The sequence below is a fragment of the Herpailurus yagouaroundi genome, unplaced genomic scaffold, assembly GCF_014898765.1.
Source record: "Herpailurus yagouaroundi ecotype Mexico unplaced genomic scaffold, PumYag 198, whole genome shotgun sequence".
Classification (NCBI taxonomy): domain Eukaryota; kingdom Metazoa; phylum Chordata; class Mammalia; order Carnivora; family Felidae; genus Herpailurus; species Herpailurus yagouaroundi.
Genome location: NW_024412429.1, coordinates 35,556,585 through 35,578,138, shown reverse-complemented (window position 1 = coordinate 35,578,138; position 21,554 = coordinate 35,556,585). Strand labels below are relative to the sequence as shown.

Here is a 21,554-nt window from a genome sequence, read left to right as displayed (position 1 = left end):
TTTATTCCTACTGTATTTACGGATTACTAAAAACTATGATCATTCTTTGATGGTTTGATAAAAAAAGGTTATAAAGATTATATCTTTAGGGTTTATTCTTCACTTCCTCATTTAACGGACAAGGATGTTCAACTATTCCCTTTTATTCCCTTTACTTTGCTCATTTTTGTACCATGTTATTAACACTTCATGGTCTAAAAACTAATGCAAAAGACAGGTCTTAAAGCAGCAGTTCTCAAAGTAAGGTCCAGGGAACCAGGAAGTTACCAAATACTCTTTCAAGGCACCTATGAGGTCAAAACTATTTAATGAGTAATACTAAGGGATTACTTGCCTTTTCCACTCCCATTCCCTTATGATTATTCAGTGGAGTTTGCCAAAGGTGTAAGACAGGTGTTGGTGCAACAGACTGAACACAGATATAGAGGTGAGGCCCAACTGACTTCTACTACAGTGAAACACTGGAGTGGATAAAATGTAAAACCGTGGCACACTTCTTAATAATTTGTTTCAGGGGGTGACTGGGTGGCTCAGTAGAGTAAGCGTCCCACTTCAGCTCAAGCCATGATCTTGTGGTTTGTGAGTTCGAGCCCCACATCAAGCTCTGCACTAACAGTGCAGAACCTGCTTGGGATATTCTCTCTCTCTCTCTCTCCCCCCCCCCCTTCTCTCTGCCCCTCCCACACTTGCACACGTGTGCTCTCTCTCAAACTTTAAAGAAAATCTTTTAAACAATAATTGTTTTAGAAAATATGATGATTTTTCATAAAAATGTTATTTATGGTAACTGTAATACTGTAAAGTGGATTAATAATTTCCAAATGTCTCAATTTTAATTTCTAATTTGGTAAATATCCATAGGTATAATAACTGATATAGACAAAATCACTACTCTCATAGTATTTGTTGTTTACTTATCAAGAAAAATGATTCCTTAGTCTATGTATTCACGTTTCATAGGCCAAGAACAGAGGTTAGCGACAAACTTCCATGGAACTCAATCCAAAGAAATTCTTCACATTCCAAAATCACTTACGGCCATCCTCATCTCCTCAAAATCTTTTATGAAACCATAATTTCTGTAGAACTATGTGTATGCCTTCTGTCTTGGTTCAGCCACAGCATACTTCTAAGTAGCTGCAAAGTTCAGGGAGCCAACAAATGCTCCAACAATAGGAAATCACAGATTCTTAGCCAGAAGGCCACGTATCTGCGGTTTTGTCAAAGCGCTGGAAGCCATGGTAGTTATTGTCCTCAATACCAACATCCTTCTTGACTAGTGAAACAAAAGCTTTTTGAAGTCCCTCAGTACTTTTTAAGAGCCTAAAAAGGTTATAAGACCAAAATGTTGAAGTTTCACTGTCTTAAAGCATTTCCTCAAACCTACAACTTTTGGAATTGAGCAGCTAATTCCTTTCAAGCAAACTCAACTCCAAGAGAGAACTTTCTATAGTTCTTTATGAGAATATGAAATAAAACAGCAGTAGACATCATTAAATATATAGTCTAAGTGAATTTTCAGCGTGTTAACGGTGCAGTGCATGGGGGCTGAGAACGTGGGGCCAAACCACAGGTGGACAATCTTGTGTCCATCACTTACTAGCTATGTGACCTCTGGCAAATTACATCACCTCTGTGTCACCTCAGCCACTTCATCTGGAAGATGGGAACAACAGAACCTACCTTACAAGGCTGTAGTGAGGATCAAATGGCCCAAGTAAAGACTCAAAAAGTGTTGCATTATCACTACATTTCTTTCCTACAGCTTTTTCAATAAATTCAAGATTTTGTGCCTTTCCTTTTTGCCTAACTATTACTGTAAGGTAAGAGAAAACATGATAAGGCTAATACTCTTATTTGATAAATGGTTTTTTGATCCTATTCTGCAAAAAGTCCCAATAGGTAGGAATTATTACAGCATATTCTAGGTGGGGACTTGAGACTAAATATGGCCACAAAGCCCGTGCAAAAGAAGGATGCAAATTCAGATCTTCTAGATTCTAAATGCAGTAATAACCATTCTGTTCTGCTCCATTTTCTCTGTCCACCAGAGCATGTGGGGAGGAATCTAGGTGGATCGGTACTGGTATAGGACTGTGAGCCCCTCAAGGGCTCATACAGACTCATTTCCGTATCCCTACTCTACCATAGGCCTGGCACACTGCAGGGGTCCTGTCCCAGTCTGTTCAATGAATTAAGACACACACCCTACAGGGAGAAAAGCACAGAATCGAGGTCAGTGAGGTTCAGGGCCACTGGCTGGATGCTCCCTCGCTGTCCTGTGATTTGTACTGAGCTTCACAAAATCACACAAAACTTGTCACATTTTCTTCAGGCCTGGCCCCAGAGTTCTGCTAATTGCATTGTTTTCTGAAGGGCTGAAACAATCTGATCTACCAACCATTTATTCTTTTTATTCAGGTCTAAACGTTTCCTTTAAATCAGTAGCTATTGATCTAATAAGCCAAACACATGTAATTTAATTATTTAAAGAACTAGCCAAGGTAAATATTTAGAGAAACCTGAAATATTATTAGTTCAAACATTTGATTTACCTAGCAATATATGTCATGAACTTGCTTTTATTTATTTATTTATGTATTTATTTATTTATTTATCATTGTGCTTTAATGAAAGGAGTTAGTTCTTCATCCCAATGTTTAATTCATAGCAGCAGGTTTAAATATTTATGAAGTCCCCTGTCATTTTTGTTTAGTTAATAGACTGGATGGTTCAGTTCGCTGGCTAAGAGAAGGCAACGCAATTTCAGCAAAAGAAAAGCTCTTTGCCTTTTGAAAAATGTGCTTCAAGAATGAAGTGAAATAAAATTTCTCAAAAATGATAAGGTCACTGGTTCTCATGTGTTACTATAAATTAATCAGGTAGCTCTCCCCGACCGCACCCCTCTTTTGCAGACCTCACAATACAAAGGGCTCCTTAGGCACTCCATCAGTAAATATGGACTTTGATGGACTTGACTTTAATACATCAAGTCACTTCTACCTTCAACTTGGAAAGCAAGAGAATCTATTCTTACCTGGTCAATTTCCACAGATGACTTTTTTTTTTTTTTCCTGGTCTGCTAGGAAATACATTTCTTAACGAAGATTTTTCCATGTATAAAATGTGATTTTATTACAGCATTTCATTGTCATTTTCAAAGGATGAATATTTTTCTAGACAAATGAACTTTCAAATTTAGTTTTTTATATTTCCTCAATTTTTCAATTTTTTTTAATGTTTGTTTTTGCAAAAGAGAGAGAGAGAGAGAGAGAGAGAGGCAGGCAGACTGTGAGCAGGGGAAGGGCAGAGAGAGAGGGGGACACAGAATTCAAAGCAGGCTCCAGGCTCCGCACAGTCAGCACAGAGCCCAACACAGAGTTTTAACTCACAAACTGTGAGACCATGATCCAAGCCAAAATCAGACTGAGCCACCCAGGCATTCCAATATTTCTTCAATTTTTTAAATGGAGACCAAATAGCCGTAATTTAACCTTTTCTTGACAATTCAGGACTATAACCCTAAACACCTATTTTTGCATTGTGGACAAGTGTGTCTGCTTTGGCTTTCAGTGTTCTCATTCAATCCTGAAACAACACCTCTTCGATGTCCTCCAGAGTTGTTCCATTCTCCAGCAAACTGCCAAGGTGGGCCTCCATGCCTAGTTTTTGGTATTTAGTATGCACGGAGCTGTGTTACCAGACAATCAAGGTCATAATTCAATAAGAATCCAAAGGACACTGAATAAAGACCTAAGAACTAAATATAGGCATGCATTTAGAATAGAGGCTTTACCACAGTTACACTTTTAAAACTATGGATCTTCAAAATTTCAGAATCCTTAATGTTTAGTCTCCAAAGTACGCTGAAGGAGTATTATTAAATTTCTATTGTACATGATGGACCCCACAAGCCAGAATCTTATTGATAAAATATCCCAAGCTACCCTGAACAAGTTGTCACCAGCACCAATACAGAGCCACTTAAACTCACACCTAAATTAAATACACATAGACCTTCAGGGCACATAAAGTGGAATCGACATGGTCCTTCCAGGAAAAACTTGAGCTTCAAAAATTGAGTCCCTGAAGCCAAGCCTTTGCATGCCATATATAATTTACTGTTTCCTTGTATGAAAAACAGGAATTGTAACATCTACATCATGAGATCATTTGATAAATTACAGAGCATATTTTCTGAGATAGAGTGGGTACACAAAACAAAGTAGTAGCTACATTTTCAAACTGAAGCCCATGAGAGGTTATAAAACCTGATCTACAAATTTAAGAGGAGAAATCTGAATCTGCTGTGAGAGATCATAAAGAATTAACAAAGACTATACCCAACGTTGTAAGAAAAAAGAAATGAATTAAAAAATGGAAGTCAACACAGAACAATGTATTACATAAAGCTTACTGCTTATTTACAGAAGCAGGGGAGCATGGAGTAGAAATGGTATTTAAGGTTTATCTTCTTAGACACCTGCCTCAGAGTGATGAATATAAATATTCATTCCATCAACCATGCTGAGGACTCGTGAAAGGCTTACATGCCCATGCCTTCTATAAGACATATGGATAAATGGGTATAGAGATGAACAGATGCATATATGCATAGATAAATACCAGATTACATTGACAATAATTATCAAAAGCATGGCATCTTAACAGCTTAAAGGATTATTTTATACATTGTATCTAATGTAAATTCACAACCAGAAAGGACTTAATAATAAAGTTAGAGACCGAACTAGACCCCAAAGGATGAGTTAAGACTTTCTTGGTAAACAGGGAACAACAAGGAGGCCCAAATAGGAAGGTCATTTTAAGCTTGGGGCACAACATGAATAAAATCAAGAGGGTAGGTAAGCAGAAATGTTAAGCAGAGAATGAAACAAGAAAGGAAGTTTTGTTTTTAAGTCTCTAAAGTAGCTATTAATTTATATTCTATTCCACTTCTGAATGAACAGCTTAGAAGTCAACAGTGTCTTCATTTTTTTTTAAATTAGACTCTACGGTGTTTCACTTAAAACCCCTTCCATCTGTTGAGATATGGACTGCCCACTACACTAACAGTCTGGGAGTATAGGTCATCTCTTTAAGCCAAAGGATACGTCCTCCTTTACTTTTCCCATCAGGTATAAAAACAGATTCTTACAAATATATGATAAAGCCTGGAAACAACTTAGATGTCCACCATTAGGGAAAAGGTTGAATAAATTTTGATGCATCTTCACAATGGAGTAGGATATAGCTATAAAAAAAGAATGAGAAACATTTCTCTATGTTACTATGGAGTGATTTCCAGAATATAATGCTAAGTCAAAAATAACAAAAATTCAGGGTTGAGAAAAGTGTGTATAGTGGGCTACCATTTATCTGAGAACAGAAGGTTAAACCATAAAGTTAAAATAAAAAAGAATTTACTTAGAAGGTAAATTTACCTGTAAGGGGACAGAGAGAATAGAATGATGGCTCAGAGACAGAAGCCAGACTTTTAATACAACTTGTTTTTAAATTTGACTTCTGGACCACGTAAATATTTTACATGCTTACAAAAACGAAATTACATTTCAAAAAAGCAATCCCTAAAAATTGAAAATAAAATGAAACCATTTACTTAACCAAGTGTGCAGTTGGTGGCTTAACCATATGGAGAATAACTATCTTTGTAACCTAAAGCACAGTAATTTTAACATTACAGTCCTTTTGGGATATATCTCAAGGATACAAACAACTGAAGAGAAGAAAAACAAGTTTAAACTGTTTCCTAGTAATCATATTGTTAATAGCAGCGTTACCATTGTTATTCTGAGAACACTGTGCATTAACTGAGGATAAAACAAACAAGTAATTATATGTGTTCTAATTATATCACCTGCTGTATCCTGAGAACGACTATTCTCGGCATGGAAGAAAGAAGATCCACATGCACTTCTGGCCTCTGAACAGGCTTGAAGCAATGACCAACCCACAGAAAGGAACGGTCCTGGTGTCCTGATCATACTTACAAAAGTGTACTTCTACTAAACAGACCCAGGGTTTCTTGCAGGTAACAGAAAATTCTAGGCCTAAAGCAGAAAATATATCACATACGCAGGGGAAATTTTGTCCAGGGTCATGTCATATAGGACTACATCTAGGAGTTAAATTCTATTTTTTAGAAGAAAATTAAAATACAACACATTAATTGGTCACTAGTGAAAGGTGCTAAGGAAAGAAAAAAATGACAACTGGTCAATTAAAAGGAATCATTTTAGAAAGTTTTTCTTAAAAAAGTATTCAAGTTAATAAATGAATAAAAGAAGAAATGAAAACATCATCCCGTAACCATTAATAAACTAATGGATCCAAGCACTGGTTAGCCGCAGCTACTGATTTCACAAAAAGAGAAAGACTAGATATTTTGTCTCTTGATATATGATCACATATGAAGTAATCTTGATCAAAAAAAAAAAAAACCCAACCTGAATCTGTTAAATCTATCATCAAATAATTTACAAGAACAAGAAGAACATGAGAAATTGGAGGGGGAAATTCTCTGTAACTTAATAACCAGGTTTCTTCAACAAATAAATTTTGAGGGAGAAAGGGAAGGAAGAAAGGATAGTGAGAAAGAAGGAGAATAATGAATGGAGAGAGAGGGAGGGATTAAAAATCTTAAAAGACATATCAACCAACTGCAATGCATAAACCTAACTGGATCCGGAATCAAATACATTTGAAAAAACAATCATGAAATGTCTGATACAATTTGAAATTTGAACACTTACTGGATATTTGAAATTAAGAACGGTTAGCATTTTTTAGGTACAGTAATGGTAATATGGACATGTTTATAAAAACCCCGCGATTTTTTAGAACTACATATTGAAATATTTATTGATGACAAAACATTAAGAGATGTGTTTCAAAATAACACACATGGAGCACTGGTTGGGGGTATGGATAGGTCAGGATTAGCCATGGGTTAATGAATGTTGGGGCTAGTAGGGAAGTAATGGGAAGTTCATCGTATTTTTTTTTAACTTTTGCAGGTGTGAATTTCTGCAAAATAAATAACTACATTTATTTTTAAAAATATAAGACATTCAGTAACAACAAGAACACTCAATACATGAAGCTTAATTTCTAAATACTATCTGCTACTAAAAGAAACCAGGGCTCCTTGAAGAAACGGAGTCTTTCAAGTCCAAGGGAAGGAAAGTACAAAGTAAGCCTGGAACATCTATCTCATCCTAGAAAGCAAAGAAGTAAAAGAAATGAGGGCATGTTAAAATGACACAGGAACCAGCCTGAAGGGCTCCCACTGGTCAAATTTAGGTATATTTGAACATTAAAGGAGAAAACACAATGATTATTTAACAATGAATTAAAAAAAAAAAAAAAAAGGAAGCCATCAGTCCATAGTGATATTCAAAAACAAAGAGAGAAAAGGGAAAGTGTTACACAAGATTGCCAACCAATCAATATGGAATTAAAAAATTAGAAAAATCACCATTTCTCAAACGCTAGTTTAATTATTGTTTCAGGCAAGGATTACAAATGCATGGGGAAACTGGTGGGCGATTGGTTGTTACTGACAAATGGGATACTCACCCAGTCCCAAGCATAACAAATTAGTACTAATTGCATACAGGAAAAGGTATCTTAATACGGAGATCTGGTGAACATCTTCTTAACTAGGTGATCAAACTTCCATCACCAATAAAGGGGCCATGTGACAGCATGCCCCTCTTTTGCTGATGCAATCAGAGACATAAACCTCATCTTTGCAGTAGTTTGGCCAAAAATGTTTAACTTGAATCCAGTCATGAGGAACAGACAAAATCAGAAATTTGATTTGGACTCTTCAAAAATATTAAAGAAAAAGCAGGGGATGTGATCTACATTCAAGGAAACCAAATGATATGATATCAAATGCAATGTACAACTCTTACTCAAATTCCAGATGGGGATAGGGAAGGAAGAAGCTATAAAGGACAATATTATGGCAACTGGAAACATTTTAATATGACTGTTATGAAATACAATTATTGCTTTAGTGTTCAACTTAAGTATTATAGCTGTGTTGTTTTGTAGGTCTTTGTTAAGCTAAAACAAAGTGGGGGGGTGGTGCCTAGCTGGGTCAGTGGGCCAAGCATGCAACTCTTGATCTCGGGGTCATGAGTTCAAGCCCCACGTTGGGCAAAGAGCTTTATAAAAAAAAAAAAAAAAAAAAGCAAGCGCACAGCCGATAGCACAACATATAAATAGATAATGTAGAAAGAGGAAAAGCAAAGTTTGTGAAATGTTAACTGTCAAATGGATCTACATGAATCCTGTAGGGCTGTTTGCTGTACTATTCTTCTAACTTCTCTATGGGTCTGAAATTTCCAAAATAAAAAGCTGGTGAAAAATATACTCTTCTATTTAGTGAAATCTGAATAGTGCACTACGTACAAGTAATGGAGCGTCATCGCCTCTGGTCTTCGGGGGCTTCTCCTTGGAACTCTCCTTCTGATTGACTGCTTGCTCTGCAAATGATACCTCCAGGTTGATGTCTGTTTCAGAGGCAGGTGCCTCCTCAGGGACCAGTGGGATCAGCTCTTTTTCACCAACAACTAGACTAGATGCCTGGTCTGGGAAAAGAATGACTCAATTAATGTTTTTTCTTTATTTCTTTTTTTACGTCTTTATATCAACTGTATACAAACCTCTGGAGGAAGTACTATTTACTATAGTCAGTAATTAATGGATATTTTAAAGGCAAAACGTATATGCAAAGAATCCTACCAATGGTGCATGGAGGGTATAGGGAAGGTGAAGACTAGAGTCCATAGTTCAATTGTGGAATCTTTGTTGGAGGTCACAATTCTTAGACCAGGTCAAATTCCAAAATTGATGGATGATCTCAAACTCTGAATGAAAAGCCTCACAAAAATTCAGTAGACTTGAATGGTTTTTTGTTGTTGTTTTTTACACTGGGAGATTAAAAGCAAAAACCAAAAGTGGGGAGGGGGTGGAAAGAGATTACTTTTACTCTCTCTTAGAACTAGTGATACACCATTTCACTTTCTAACAGTGGAATAGATTCCTGGAAGAAATCTCTTCAACACCCCTCCTTTCCTTTCTGGAATGTTACCTACCTATCAGAGTAAGAATTCCAGAATAAGAGTTGGTACCAAAAACTTACCACAGTGGGAGTCAGCTCTAGAAGTACCTGGTACATGAACTAACAGATTTTGCACCCAATTATATCAAAGACTAGGAAGGTTCTCACAACTATAAACCCTGTCAAAAAAAATTCTGTAGGGGCGCCTGGGTGGCGCAGTCGGTTAAGCGTCCGGCTTCAGCCAGGTCACGATCTCGCGGTCCGTGAGTTCGAGCCCCACGTCGGGCTCTGGCCTGATGGCTCACAGCCTGGAGCCTGTTTCGGATTCTGTGTCTCCCTCTCTCTCTGCCCCTCGCCTGTTCATGCTCTGTCTCTCTCTGTCCCAAAAATAAAAAAATAAAAATTAAAAAAAAAAAACGTCGAAAAAAAAAATTAAAAAAAAAAAACTATTTAAAAAAAAAAATTCTGTATATTTGTATCAACATTTCAAGGGTGTATCATAGTTTAACAATTTTTTTTGTCCGTTGTTAATCCTCTAGGAAAGAATTTACATTCGAAAACCTCTTTGCTGAAAACACCAGCTTCAAAGCTTTGGGGAAGATAGTTCTAAATTAGACTATTTGGTAAGTTTTTGGTTTAAACACAACTCACATTATAAAAACCTTGGAACCAATGACAGGATTACTGTTATTTTTTTCATTGCAGACTTTTAATTCATAGCAGACAGCTCTGAATTACAAAATAAACTTACACGCTGCATTTACATGCTTATATATTAACACCACAAGGCAACAGAAGGTAAAGTTGATTTAAAATTTTAACAAAGGCATGCCACTTACATATTATGCCTGTTATTAAAACTACTGCCTTCAGAAAACTCTATTTGTAGTCATTTAAATTAAAAAAAAAGTTTGCTTCACCCAATGGAAAATTAGGAATAAACACGAATCTAGCCTCATTACTTCTGTTTGATAAGCGGGGGAGGCTTCTAGGAGTGTGATCCGCAGTCACAGGACTCTGTGTTCAGACGCGCCCCCTGCTGGGTTTAATGCTCGCCTGTTACTGCCTTGGAATCTGAACAAGAAGTCACATCTTCAGTTTGCACTGGGCCTTGCAAACTACAGAGGTGAACATGGTAGCATCTCCCAGTTAAAAAAAGGCAGTAAACACTGCCCTAGGCCAATTCCAAAACTAAGAATAAATCTGAAGCTCTTCGATGGTAATTATCTGCTGCTACCTATGGCACATTTACGTATTATTTGTGTTGTCGTTCCAACAGCTTGTGACAATTTTTTAATTAGAATAACTAGACCTTTTTACAATTAATTTTTAAAGTATTAACTGAAATGGCCAAAGTACAATTTTAGTTTTCTTCTCCCGCTGGTTTACACTGTTGTATATTTTACTGCGAATATGTATATTGGTTTCCTAGGGAAACCATTTGGAGAGGGGGGGAAAAATGATTAGCCATTTTCTTAAATTAGAAGCTACCTTTCCAGAAGCAGAGTGTGTACAGACAAGAATTTTACAACTACCCCCCCTTTTTTTCTCCTCACCACCCCCATGTAAGAGTTACAACGAACACCACTGCCTCATTCATACACACACACACACACACACACACACACACACACACACACACACAATGTTCTCTGATTTCAAAACTGAGGGGAGAAATTATAATTAAATTGCAATATATTCAAACTATATGAATTTGCTCCAAAATGTGGCAAAAATAAAAGAAATGAATATAAAAGCCTAAGAGATCAAACGGTAGATCAAGTTATGGTAGACAGTAGGAGAAACAGTTTCGGGGTGACAGAGACATAGCTACAAGAAATGGATAGTTAACCAGCTAGTTAAAAGCATCTATGAATCAATGACTTACTCTTAGAAAAGTTAACAGAGAATTCAGAGATAAACCTTTTGACTCTTAAAGTCCTAAAGTGTAAATAGTATAATTTCCTTATTCTTCTTTGGTTGTTAAAGTGAACAATAGCACTGGCTTATAAGTATTTGACAAAACTCCTTCAAGTTTTTCAATTGTTCAAAATATCCCAAAGTGCCTTTATTTTTAAAGAGACTTTTCCTTCCTGCATGGTCATCAAGAGAAAATAAGTAAATATGCATATTAACATGAAAGTTTTAAGGTTATTTGGATATTATTAAAATTTCTAAGTGTATGTATAAAAACAACGGGCCTTGTATAATTTGATGAAAAGAATAATAATTAGCAGATTAATCTGAAATGGGACAACTCTTGCAACATTAAGACTTCATGACTTTTTCATTTAGGATAAATATCTTTCGTTGAACATCAAGAAAAGCCCAAGTATGGGAAAACATTTAAAATAGAAAATGTCACTCACACCTTCAGATTTCAAACAGAAAGAGGTCCACTTTCACACTCCAGACAATGTTTTCCATGCATTTCATTCTGAACCTTTCAAGGTTTACATAAAACTGGTTAATTTACTGTCTATCGAAAGAATGTGGCATTGCTCACAACAGGTGGAGTGGTACATACTCAGTGACACGGTGCTACACATATGACATTACACATACAGTCTTATTATTCTGATCAGAGGCTCTATTCCAGCAAAAGTAGTTGTAATTCAGGCAAGTCGGTCACATTTTACTCAGCTGCTGCAAGCAAGGTGGGAAGTACTCATATAATGAACTTGCCCTCCAGAACTTCTGTTTGTATAGCCTACATCACCACCTCTGGTGAGGGGGGGGAACCCATCAAGAAAAGACAATGTTTTCCTCAGTGTTCATTGAGCAACGGCCAGTCCCCCTTCCCCAAAGCATCCTCAGCATTGGCCTAAAAGGTTCATCTGTCTCTCTCAATGACCTAGTGCCCTGACAGGCCAGCACCAGCTATTTCTAGCTTGCTTGCCCCTTCAGTGTTTACTGGTACACAGACTTGGGGAAACACTCAGTGATATCATTCTGATATTTAAAAAAAAATAGAACCAAAGAAATTTCCACGTAACAGCAAGTGCTTTTACAGATATAAATATATAGACATGTATGTGGCCATCCACACTCACATGCACACACTTATTTACCTATTCATTTATTTTGAAAGGCAGGGGCACAGGACAGAAGTTCTGAGAAAAGTACGGAAAGAAAAATGGAGATACTGGCTGTTCCAAGACTCCAAAATATCCCTTATAATCTGGGACTGACCTGATTGTGATGAGGTTGGGAACACTTCCCAGTCCTCCACAGTCTACCTGATACTCCTCCCCTACTGCTTCCAGTCCAAATACAACACTATTAGTGGCATTAACACTCTTAAAAACATAAACAAAACAAAAGGATAAGTCCCTGGGCTGGAATCTGGCAGCCACAGACCACCTCTGTTAAAGTTTTTAAACAACCCGGTAAGGATTAAATGTTTAAGCTTAATTTAGAATATTTTTTTCTTTTTGCAAATAAGTGAAAAAAGCTATAAATTCTTCCCTGATTAAGCGCCAATGAAGCTTACCATTTATTTTCATCCATGCCATGGAATTCTAATCCATTTCTGAAATAACAGGTATAGAAGAGAAAAAGTAGGAATAGGAGAGGATTATAATGAATTGCTCCCCCAAAATCCTAACTTTTAAGTCTTTATAAACTTTCTGAAAAGGAATCCATTTATGAATTGAGAATTTATGATTTCAGAACAGGACCCCAAGTTCATTGGCTCCACTGACTAGCCGTATGGCCTTGGGAAAGTGACTTCACATTTGCAAACATCAGTTCTGTCATCTGTAAAATGGGTCAAGAACAGTACCCACTACACAAAGTTCTTGAGAATAATAAATTAGGTAAACATCTTCACAAGGTACCTGGCACATGGTAAGCATTCAGGAAAACGGATTATGCACAGAGATGTAGAACAGAGATACACTAACATTTAGAAAAAAAAAAATCAATGGGCGCTATATTCTCAGCCTTATGTAATTACGTACGTGGGCACTTTATATATTAGCATTTTAATAAAATTTGTTTACTAGAATTTGAAGGTGAATATTTTAAAAGGTTATATCTGTTTGTTATGCTAATCAATAGGAAAATACAAGAGAACAGGTCCAACATACCATCTTTTCCTTGATATTTGTTTTCATTTGTTCTGACTGACTGTGATTCAGTGCCATCTGGAGCCTAAAGATAGAAAGTGGGCCATTTAGTCATCTCCAACTCACAACCAGAGAAATGGTATTGTAAATAATTCCATTACTAACCTTTAGAGTATAGGAAACATACTCAGAACTACAACAACCACAGAAAAAAAGTACTGCGGTTACAATCAACAAGCAATCATCCAACAAATATTTGATTACCCACTTACCAACTTGTAAGACACAATACTAAACCCCATAGGGAATATGAAAAACACGAAGAGCGTCCTTGTCATCAAGCACACCACTACTTAGTTGAAGGGAAAAGGCAAACTCATAACGAAAAAAAAAAAAAGCTGATAATATCCAGTGACAGAGGAGTAGATAAACAATGTGTGATCCATCCACACAATGAAATATAATTCAGCAATAAAAAGAACTTGAGTACTGATACAGGCTACAACGTGAATGAACGCTGAAAAAGTAAAAGGAACCAGTTACAAGCTATGCTTACCTAAGAAATGTTCAGAAAAGGCAAATCATAGAGACACAAGTAGATTAGTGGTTGCTTAGGGGTAAGGAGGGGAATATAGGAATGATTGTTAAATGGGCTTTCTTTGGGGGATAATGAAAATGTGTTATAAATGACTGCGGTGATGGTTGTAAATCTGTGAATATCCCAAAAATCACTGAATTGTAGACTTTAAAAGGATGAATTAGATGGTGTATGAATTATATTCTGATAACACTGTTAGAAAACAAAATTACAAGTTGACATGTAGGTGACAATAGAAATTGTTCAAATTAAAAAAAAAAAAGAAAGCTAGTAATAAATGTGAGGTAAATTAAAACTAAATTACCGAAACTAAATATAATACGAGCTCAGATAGTCAAAGGAATGGTTTTTCGTAGGGATTAGGGCAGTGACGCCAGAAGGCTGTAGTCCTCCGAGGGTTTATAGACACCGTCGAACATGGCTGGCTCCCTTCACTGCGAAGTGTGGCCAGGGAGTACTACTTCTTCCTTCCAATTAAAGCTTCAGAAGGAATTTAGGAATCAGGAGGGGAGTCTAGATCAATCATACACAAAGGTGTATCTGAACGAATCATTTTTAAAATAACCATTCTGTTGGATTTGCATCTCTGTTCAGATAAGGTAGCCTTTGTAGTCCTTTCAAACACATTTCGCCTCGGGCTGATAGCCACGAAGATCTCCTCCCCTTCACCTGCTATCTAAGAAGAGTCTAGGAAAGCGCTAGGGCAGATACGTAGCAGCCACTGGTGCACCTCTTAGAGATCAGAGGTACTCAGGACAGTGTATAGTGACTAGCGCACAAGGGCTAGAAGGGTCACGACGCTACTCCAGTCCCCCTCAGGATAGAGCAAATACCCTCCTCCTTTCTTCGCCAACAAGCCTACAGAAGGTTAGCCCTCCACAGCACAATGAACACAGCGAATAATTCTAATCTTACATATGAACACATATTTTGGAGCATGTGGTCAGAATTGTTTTCCTTAGCAAGTGAAGATAACAGTGCAGATGGTATTCATTTCTGTATTCTATTTCCTAGTGTCAGCAAGGGCTTCATGAGGAAGCATTTTAAAATGGAAGGGCTGAATTTGTACTTCTATGAGAACAGAAGAATTGCAAATGAAGATGGCGGGGCCATGTTTCCTTGAGGAAGGGGGGACATATTTCTAATGGGTGGCAGTGTTCCAATTAAAGGCATGCCATGTAAGCAAGTTAACATTATTTTAATTTACTTGTGCTATTTCTCTCTTAATGATGCCATCAGATGATACAACCCACCAATTACTATGGACTCAAACCATGTGGCTTCGATATTACCAGGAATTTGCTGGGAATATGCTGCTTCCGGCACCAAGTAGCAACATCCTCTTGGAGACTGGCAGGAATCCCACAGAACATATATTTTGCTTAGAACCCATTCTTTCCCCCTCCCCCTTTTTATTTCCTCTTAACTCCCCTAGGGAGGGTTCTTTAATTGGGAAGGAAATATCATAATACCATATTTCCTTACCACTCATTTTCCTACAGCTGGAAACCTAGTCCAGTCCTTCAACTCCAGTGGCTGTCTCAAATAACCAGTGGGTGGTAAGCAAGTGTTTAACTGCCTCACAGCAGCAAGGGACCTGCCTGGAACAATCCAGTGCCCCCAAAACTCCTACCAAACAGACTGGATTTGATCCACAATTGTCCAGGCAAATAGAGTAACAATCGGAACTGTTAAGGATGTCTTGGGAGAATAAAATGTCTACAAAAAGCGAAACAAAAAACAAAACAAAACAAAACAAACAAAAAAACCTCCCTACGTGACAGAAAGATACCATAACTACAAGGTACCTGTTTTTGTTTAGAATCGTAGGATTTTTTTTTTTTTACCCTTTATTTGTAGTATAAATAGAATCTCATGTTCGGGTTACTTGATAACAGAATCATATACGGAAACCCAAATACAGCAGGATACGTAGCGGTTAAAAGCACATGCTTCGAAGCCACACCAATTTGGGTTTACTATCTACGGGACATTGAGCAAGTTACTTAAAGCCTATGAGTCTCAGCCACGGAATGGAAATGGTAGTACCTCACTCACAGGACAAGCTGTAAGGATTAAATGAAAGAAGGAAAGTAGTTAGCACAGTAAGTGTTCAGCAGTGGTGGCAGCAATTATTACTATTATCGTCAGTGTTCGAGATTCCTTTCGTGTGTCTTCATTCCGACAACCCCCCTGGGTCTTCTAAGACCAGGACTATTCGGTGACACCTAAAAATAATCCAGAGTGTAAATCAGCTTTAACCCTAAGAACATCATTTAGCTCAGGTGACTTTTTTTCTTTTTATAAAGCAAGATTTTCCTGATTAAGGAATAGATGATATTAATTTGTCACTTGTGCAAGCTCCTTAGGTCCTCCTGGATGAGTGAAAAACAGCCCCCCAATGGGCTGCTGCTCGAGGCCACAGAGGTCTCTCACGGTCCCCATGCCTCCCCTGATAGCTCTTCATTCATCAGTCCCACATTCTCACCCAGATTCCAACAGCTTCCATAATAAATTCATCAGCTTGACAGACATTTACTCAAATCTGCGTGCTGGGTGTTGTGTTAAGCACTAGATACAAAGAGGAAGTTATTTCATGTTTCAGGGGTCTTGCTTTCTAATCACACTGCAGTTAGCTCCCTCACCCTCCACTTCAATTCATCCCCAAATGAGGCTGGGGAAAAGCACATATTCCTGCAAGAGTTAATAGATAAGGAAGAATCCCTTACCTCCTACTTTTCTGTAAGTAACAACTGGCAGTCACATTGTCTGAGGGGTCAGGGCTATTCCTGATGCTGCAAGGACACCTAACACAAGGATTTTCGCACTGAATGTTAACTTGTTTACAATTTTCTGCCCCAGCAGTATGACTCCTAGAAGGACAAGGACCAGGTCTCTCTTGATCACTGCCAGCACAGAGCCTTCATGCCTAGCATATACGCACTCCCTAAGTTTTTAATGATTTGAATGAAACTGGATTGGGTCAGTCAATTCAAAGCAATTATTCCTTTGTTTTAACATCAAAAAAGAAAACCTACTTTTTCTTTGGACTCTGTCTGTTGAGCAAATATGTCTCTGACGTCAGGAATCTGGTACTGTTTGTTTTTTTTCCTCAAGGTCTGGGAGACCGTCTCTACCCGTTTTTGAACAGCTGCTGCCTGGGTCCGGGTCAGTGTTGACAAAAACACCATGCTTTCTTGGGGATCTCCAGCCGACTCTCCAAAGAGATTGGATAAACCAGCCTCCTTAAGCCACTCTTCTTCCAGTTCTCCCTCTAAGACGGTAGAGAAAAATGGCATTTAAGGTCACAAAATATGATAACTTTTACATTTTTTAAGCTCCTCAAACACGCTTACTGACATTCTTCCACAGAAATCAAACCACAGCACTAAGAATCATTATCTGAAACTTGGACAACTGCCATCAACTTCAGCCACAAAGATATCAAATTTTAGATCCATTTCATATATACTCAATTAAAAATTTTAAATGACTTCACATGTGATTAACCTCGATCACTTCTCTGCAGATTAACCAGAGGAGGATAATACTGTTCTCTTTCCAGAGATGAGCAAGCAATGAAAAGATAACTTACTTCCATCAAGTTACAGAAGGAAGGCAATGCTGGGGATATCCATTAAAGCCCGTTTCTTGGCTTAAATTCAGCACTGCCCCAGAGTCCAACACTAATTGATGGAAAGGCTGTTTTTTTTCTGTTCGCTGTAGCTGACATGGAGTATAGCAAAGAAGGAGAGCATCCAGACATCAGGAACCAAGCAATTTTAAATTTAAGGTTTTAATCCCCCTGGTAAGCACATCAGATTTTTTTTTTCGCAAATTAAAAAAGAAACACTATTTTAAGGGGATAAAAAAGATGATAGGAAACTAATTACCTAATAATCAATTCAAAACGCTGAAAGCAGAAAGTAAACAGTATTAAGATATATAAAAATTACAAAAAACAAACAAACAAACAAACAAACAAACAAACAAAAAAACCAGAAAGAGAAGTAGAATAGATTCCCTCCCAGGGCTAAGTTTATAGAGGAAAATGAAAGACCAACGACTTGAGAGACGAAAGACCTTCATCTACACTCCATTTCTCCACCTTGGTAGCCACGTCCCTTTGGACAAGTCACATAGCTTCAAGTCAACTCTGTTTTCTCATCTGTCACCTAAAGCACAGCAGTCCTGGCTGCCTCATAACCAAATGAGAGAATGCTAGCTACATGGGAAGAGCTTTGCAAAGCTCTATGATAGCCCATCTACCCTTCTACATCCTATGAACTCCTTGAGGGCAGAAATCAAGTGTCAACATCCTTGGTTTCAAGAAACAGAATGTAGTGCCAGGTATTGTGTATTGCCAGGCAATAAAAACTGTTCACTGACATAAAAAGCCAGCCATTATTATTAATGCCATTAATGCAGAACTCAGTACCCATGTATAAAAACAATTTGGCAGGGGAAAAAAGCTGGTCTCGACATGATAAGTAAACAAGATTCAAATACAGTGTCACTTGGTCCATTAAAAGTTAGAGGTAAAAGTCAAAACAATTTAAAGTTAAAGAAAAGGCACGGGCGTGTAGAAACATTCTCAATTCTTCTTCATGATGACCTTATGAACAACTACCTGCAAATTCATTTTCATCTTGGAAATTTATGAAATAGATAATGACACACAGCTACATATCAGGCTTGACTACTATTTTCTGTGGAATATTTTCTCCTTATTCAGCAGACCACTGGTATGCTGCTTCCATCTTGAAACACGGAGACAGAAAGGTTGGGGGATCCACTGATTAACACAAATAAGCTCAACCTTACTGGTGAAGTGAGAAAGAATGAGAGTAAAATGAAAGAGAGCTCAAACAAAAACACAAAAACAAAAATGAGTTATCATTTTACAAATCTGAGAAATGTTAAATTAAGAAAAATCTCCAGGGGCGCCTGGGTGGCTCAGTCAGTTAAGCGTCCAACTTTAGCTCAGTTCATGATCTCTCGGTCTGTGAGTTTGAGCCCCGCCTTGGGCTCTGTTCTGACAGCTCAGAGCCTGGAGACTGCTTCAGATTCTGTGTCTCCCTCTCTCTCTACACCTCCCCCGCTCATGCTCTGTGCCTCTTTCCTTCAAAAATAAACTAACGTTAAAAAAACAAAAGAAAAATCTCCAATTTTTCTTTTTAAAGTATTATTGGTAGGTTTTCCAAGCAATGTTATAGCAAAGGGGAAAGAAAAACCTCTGTAGGTAGATTCAGCTGCTTAAACAACTCAGTGCTAAGTCACTGACTTAAGAAATCCTGTTGAAAAGGAGATCATTGTGAGTGGGTCAGAAGGCACTAACTGTCTCTTACTTTTTTGGCACCCGCATCAACTGACACCCCAAAAACAAACTTAGAAACTTATGGATGGCACAAGGCATAGAAAGAGAGCTATTATAAAAGATGCCAGACCTGGTCATCAAAACCTTGGTGACTGCTTGATTCCATGAGATTGAAAGAAACAGCATGAATTTTAAGAGGAAAAAAAAGTGTATGTTTCTTCTAGAATATCAAATATAGGAGTGGAGACTATGGGAAACATGGCTGGAAAGAAAGTGGAGAGAAATTACAAACCAACAAAAGAAAGAAGTCAATATGGAAGCTAAAAACACCAATGCCATCATACATTGTCCAAACCCATACCCTCAGGTTAGTTGGCTAAGCCTGCAGCATTATATCCAATCGGGTGTACTATACTTTGAAAGATAAGATGACGGACACGGAGAAAGGTCTGAAAATCACCTGAAGGACTGGTGTATGTAAATCTTTTTTTTTTTTTTCCTTCTAGAAGGATTTGGTGAGGTACAAGATAATCATCCTCAATTATTTGAAAGGCTATCCTGTAAAAACAGAACAGGCTTGTTCTGCTCTTCCAAAAGGCAAAACTAGGTAGAATATGGAAAATTGTGAATCAATAAAATAAAGAACATCAAAATAACTCAAGCTGACTGACCAATGGAAAAACAGGATCACTGCAAATAGTGAGCTTTCCACAAGCATCTAATCTCACTAGAGAAAAAGGGACCGTGTAGCTAAAATATCAGAGAAAGGAAGTTTAGATCCTTTCAAAGATCAAGTCTCACCCCAGGAATGTCTGATGCCGTAAGCCTAGTCAACAAGATTCCAGCCGTATCTCAGACTAAGTGAATGTGTTCTTGCCATTTAAATTTGGCAGCTGCATCCATAAATCTGCTACAAACAAGTAATTTTTCAAGTTGAAAGGCCAACTGGCATTATCTTATTTTGGCTGTCCTAGCTTTAATTTTTGTTGCTGTTGTTATTCTCCTTCTACATTCTCCTGTATCCATCTCTCATAAATACATACACAAACAAGAGTTTTATTCAGTTAGTCATTACCATCAGGCTCTTTGACGACCACCACCTCTTGATCTTGTCTGTTCTCACTAGATTTCTTGATATTTTCTAGTTCGGTCCAATAGTCCTCCATAGATAGTTCATCCAAAGAATCCTGAGAACTTGATCGGTCATATGGAGGTTTTTCCGAAACTTTGGTGACTTCCTGGTTCATAGTGTACTGGCCATATTTGTGACTATAAATTCAAAAGAAAACATGGTTCATTTTAACAGATGAGGAAGTAGTATAATTTCTAAAACATCAGAGCACTGACTGAAGAATTTTGAAACTCTTTAAGTTCCCCTTAGTAAAACCAAAGAGATATATATTTTGAAGCTATTTACCTTGAGATTCCAGTAATTTTAATATGCCTGTAGAGCAAACAAAGAGTTTCATTCTCTATGAAAAAGTATGCAAAGAACAAACAACAATAGAATAAACCATTTTTCCATTTCCATTTCATGTAAATTATTTTAAGACTCCTTTCTAACCTAAAACTTGTTTCTCAGAAAGCAACAGGTTGAATCTTGACTACAGGCTATTGAGATTCAATTCTATACAGTATTTCATATTTGTTATTTATATCTGCAAACAAAACTCAGCCATTATAGAGCAAGTATCTGCAATACATGACATACCATATGAATTTCCTTTTTTATTGTTGAAACCAAAGCCAACAGATGAATGACATACTAAGTTTGCTGTTACATTCTACTATAGAAAGCCACGTTCAAATTTCACTTATAGATGTACCTTTGGCCGATCTGTGGTTTAAAATACACTGAAACTTTATTTGTTGGGGGAAAAAATCATTTATTGGCAATGCTGAATAGCTAGGAGTTATCTCTTCAACATTTATCTCAAATATTATCTACCAAGAAAAGGATAAATTGACTAAAGGTATTTTTATAACTTCCAAGTTAACTACGTTTTTTTCATTATAAGTCACATCCCACCTGATACTAAAAGTGAATTAAAAGACCTGATAATAAGTAAGTATATATATCCCATATATAATAGAAATACTAACTTTTTGTTTTATAATTTTTTATATTGAGCTACAGGGGGGAAACCCTAATTACTTTAAAAAGGAAGTTTTTAAAGGTATCGTGCTTCCTCTTTATATTCAAAAATTTTTTGAAGATATAATTTACGTGGGAACAATAATTGGTGAACTAGCGTTTTGTTATTCTAATTTCAAATTGCTCCGTTAGCTCCCAAGAGAATGTTAGGAAGTAATACTTTGCTACATTGGTTTTCTTATTTCACATATGAAATTAAAAAGAATGATAAAACAAAATTATTTAATAGTAGGTGAATATTTTCACATTTAAAGTGGCCTTTCCCATAATTATTTACAACAGTAGGATTTAATAGTACATAAGGGAGACGGTCACTAAAC

At 37.2% G+C, this 21,554-nt stretch overlaps 1 protein-coding gene across 5 annotated transcripts in view; it reads right to left on the bottom strand.

Annotated features, from left to right (window-relative positions):
• Positions 1-21,554, bottom strand: part of ARHGAP18 (Rho GTPase activating protein 18) — a 192,357-nt gene that overhangs the window by 38,672 nt on the left and 132,131 nt on the right. For all 5 annotated transcript variants that reach the window (XM_040449237.1, XM_040449239.1, XM_040449238.1 and 2 more), the window contains exons 2-5: positions 20,155-20,348; positions 16,801-17,036; positions 13,186-13,249; positions 8,443-8,621 (exon numbers count right to left, since the gene is read on the bottom strand). In XM_040449237.1, the coding sequence (XP_040305171.1) occupies positions 8,443-8,621; positions 13,186-13,249; positions 16,801-17,036; positions 20,155-20,348 (673 nt within the window). The remainder of the gene's footprint in view (positions 1-8,442; positions 8,622-13,185; positions 13,250-16,800; positions 17,037-20,154; positions 20,349-21,554) is intronic.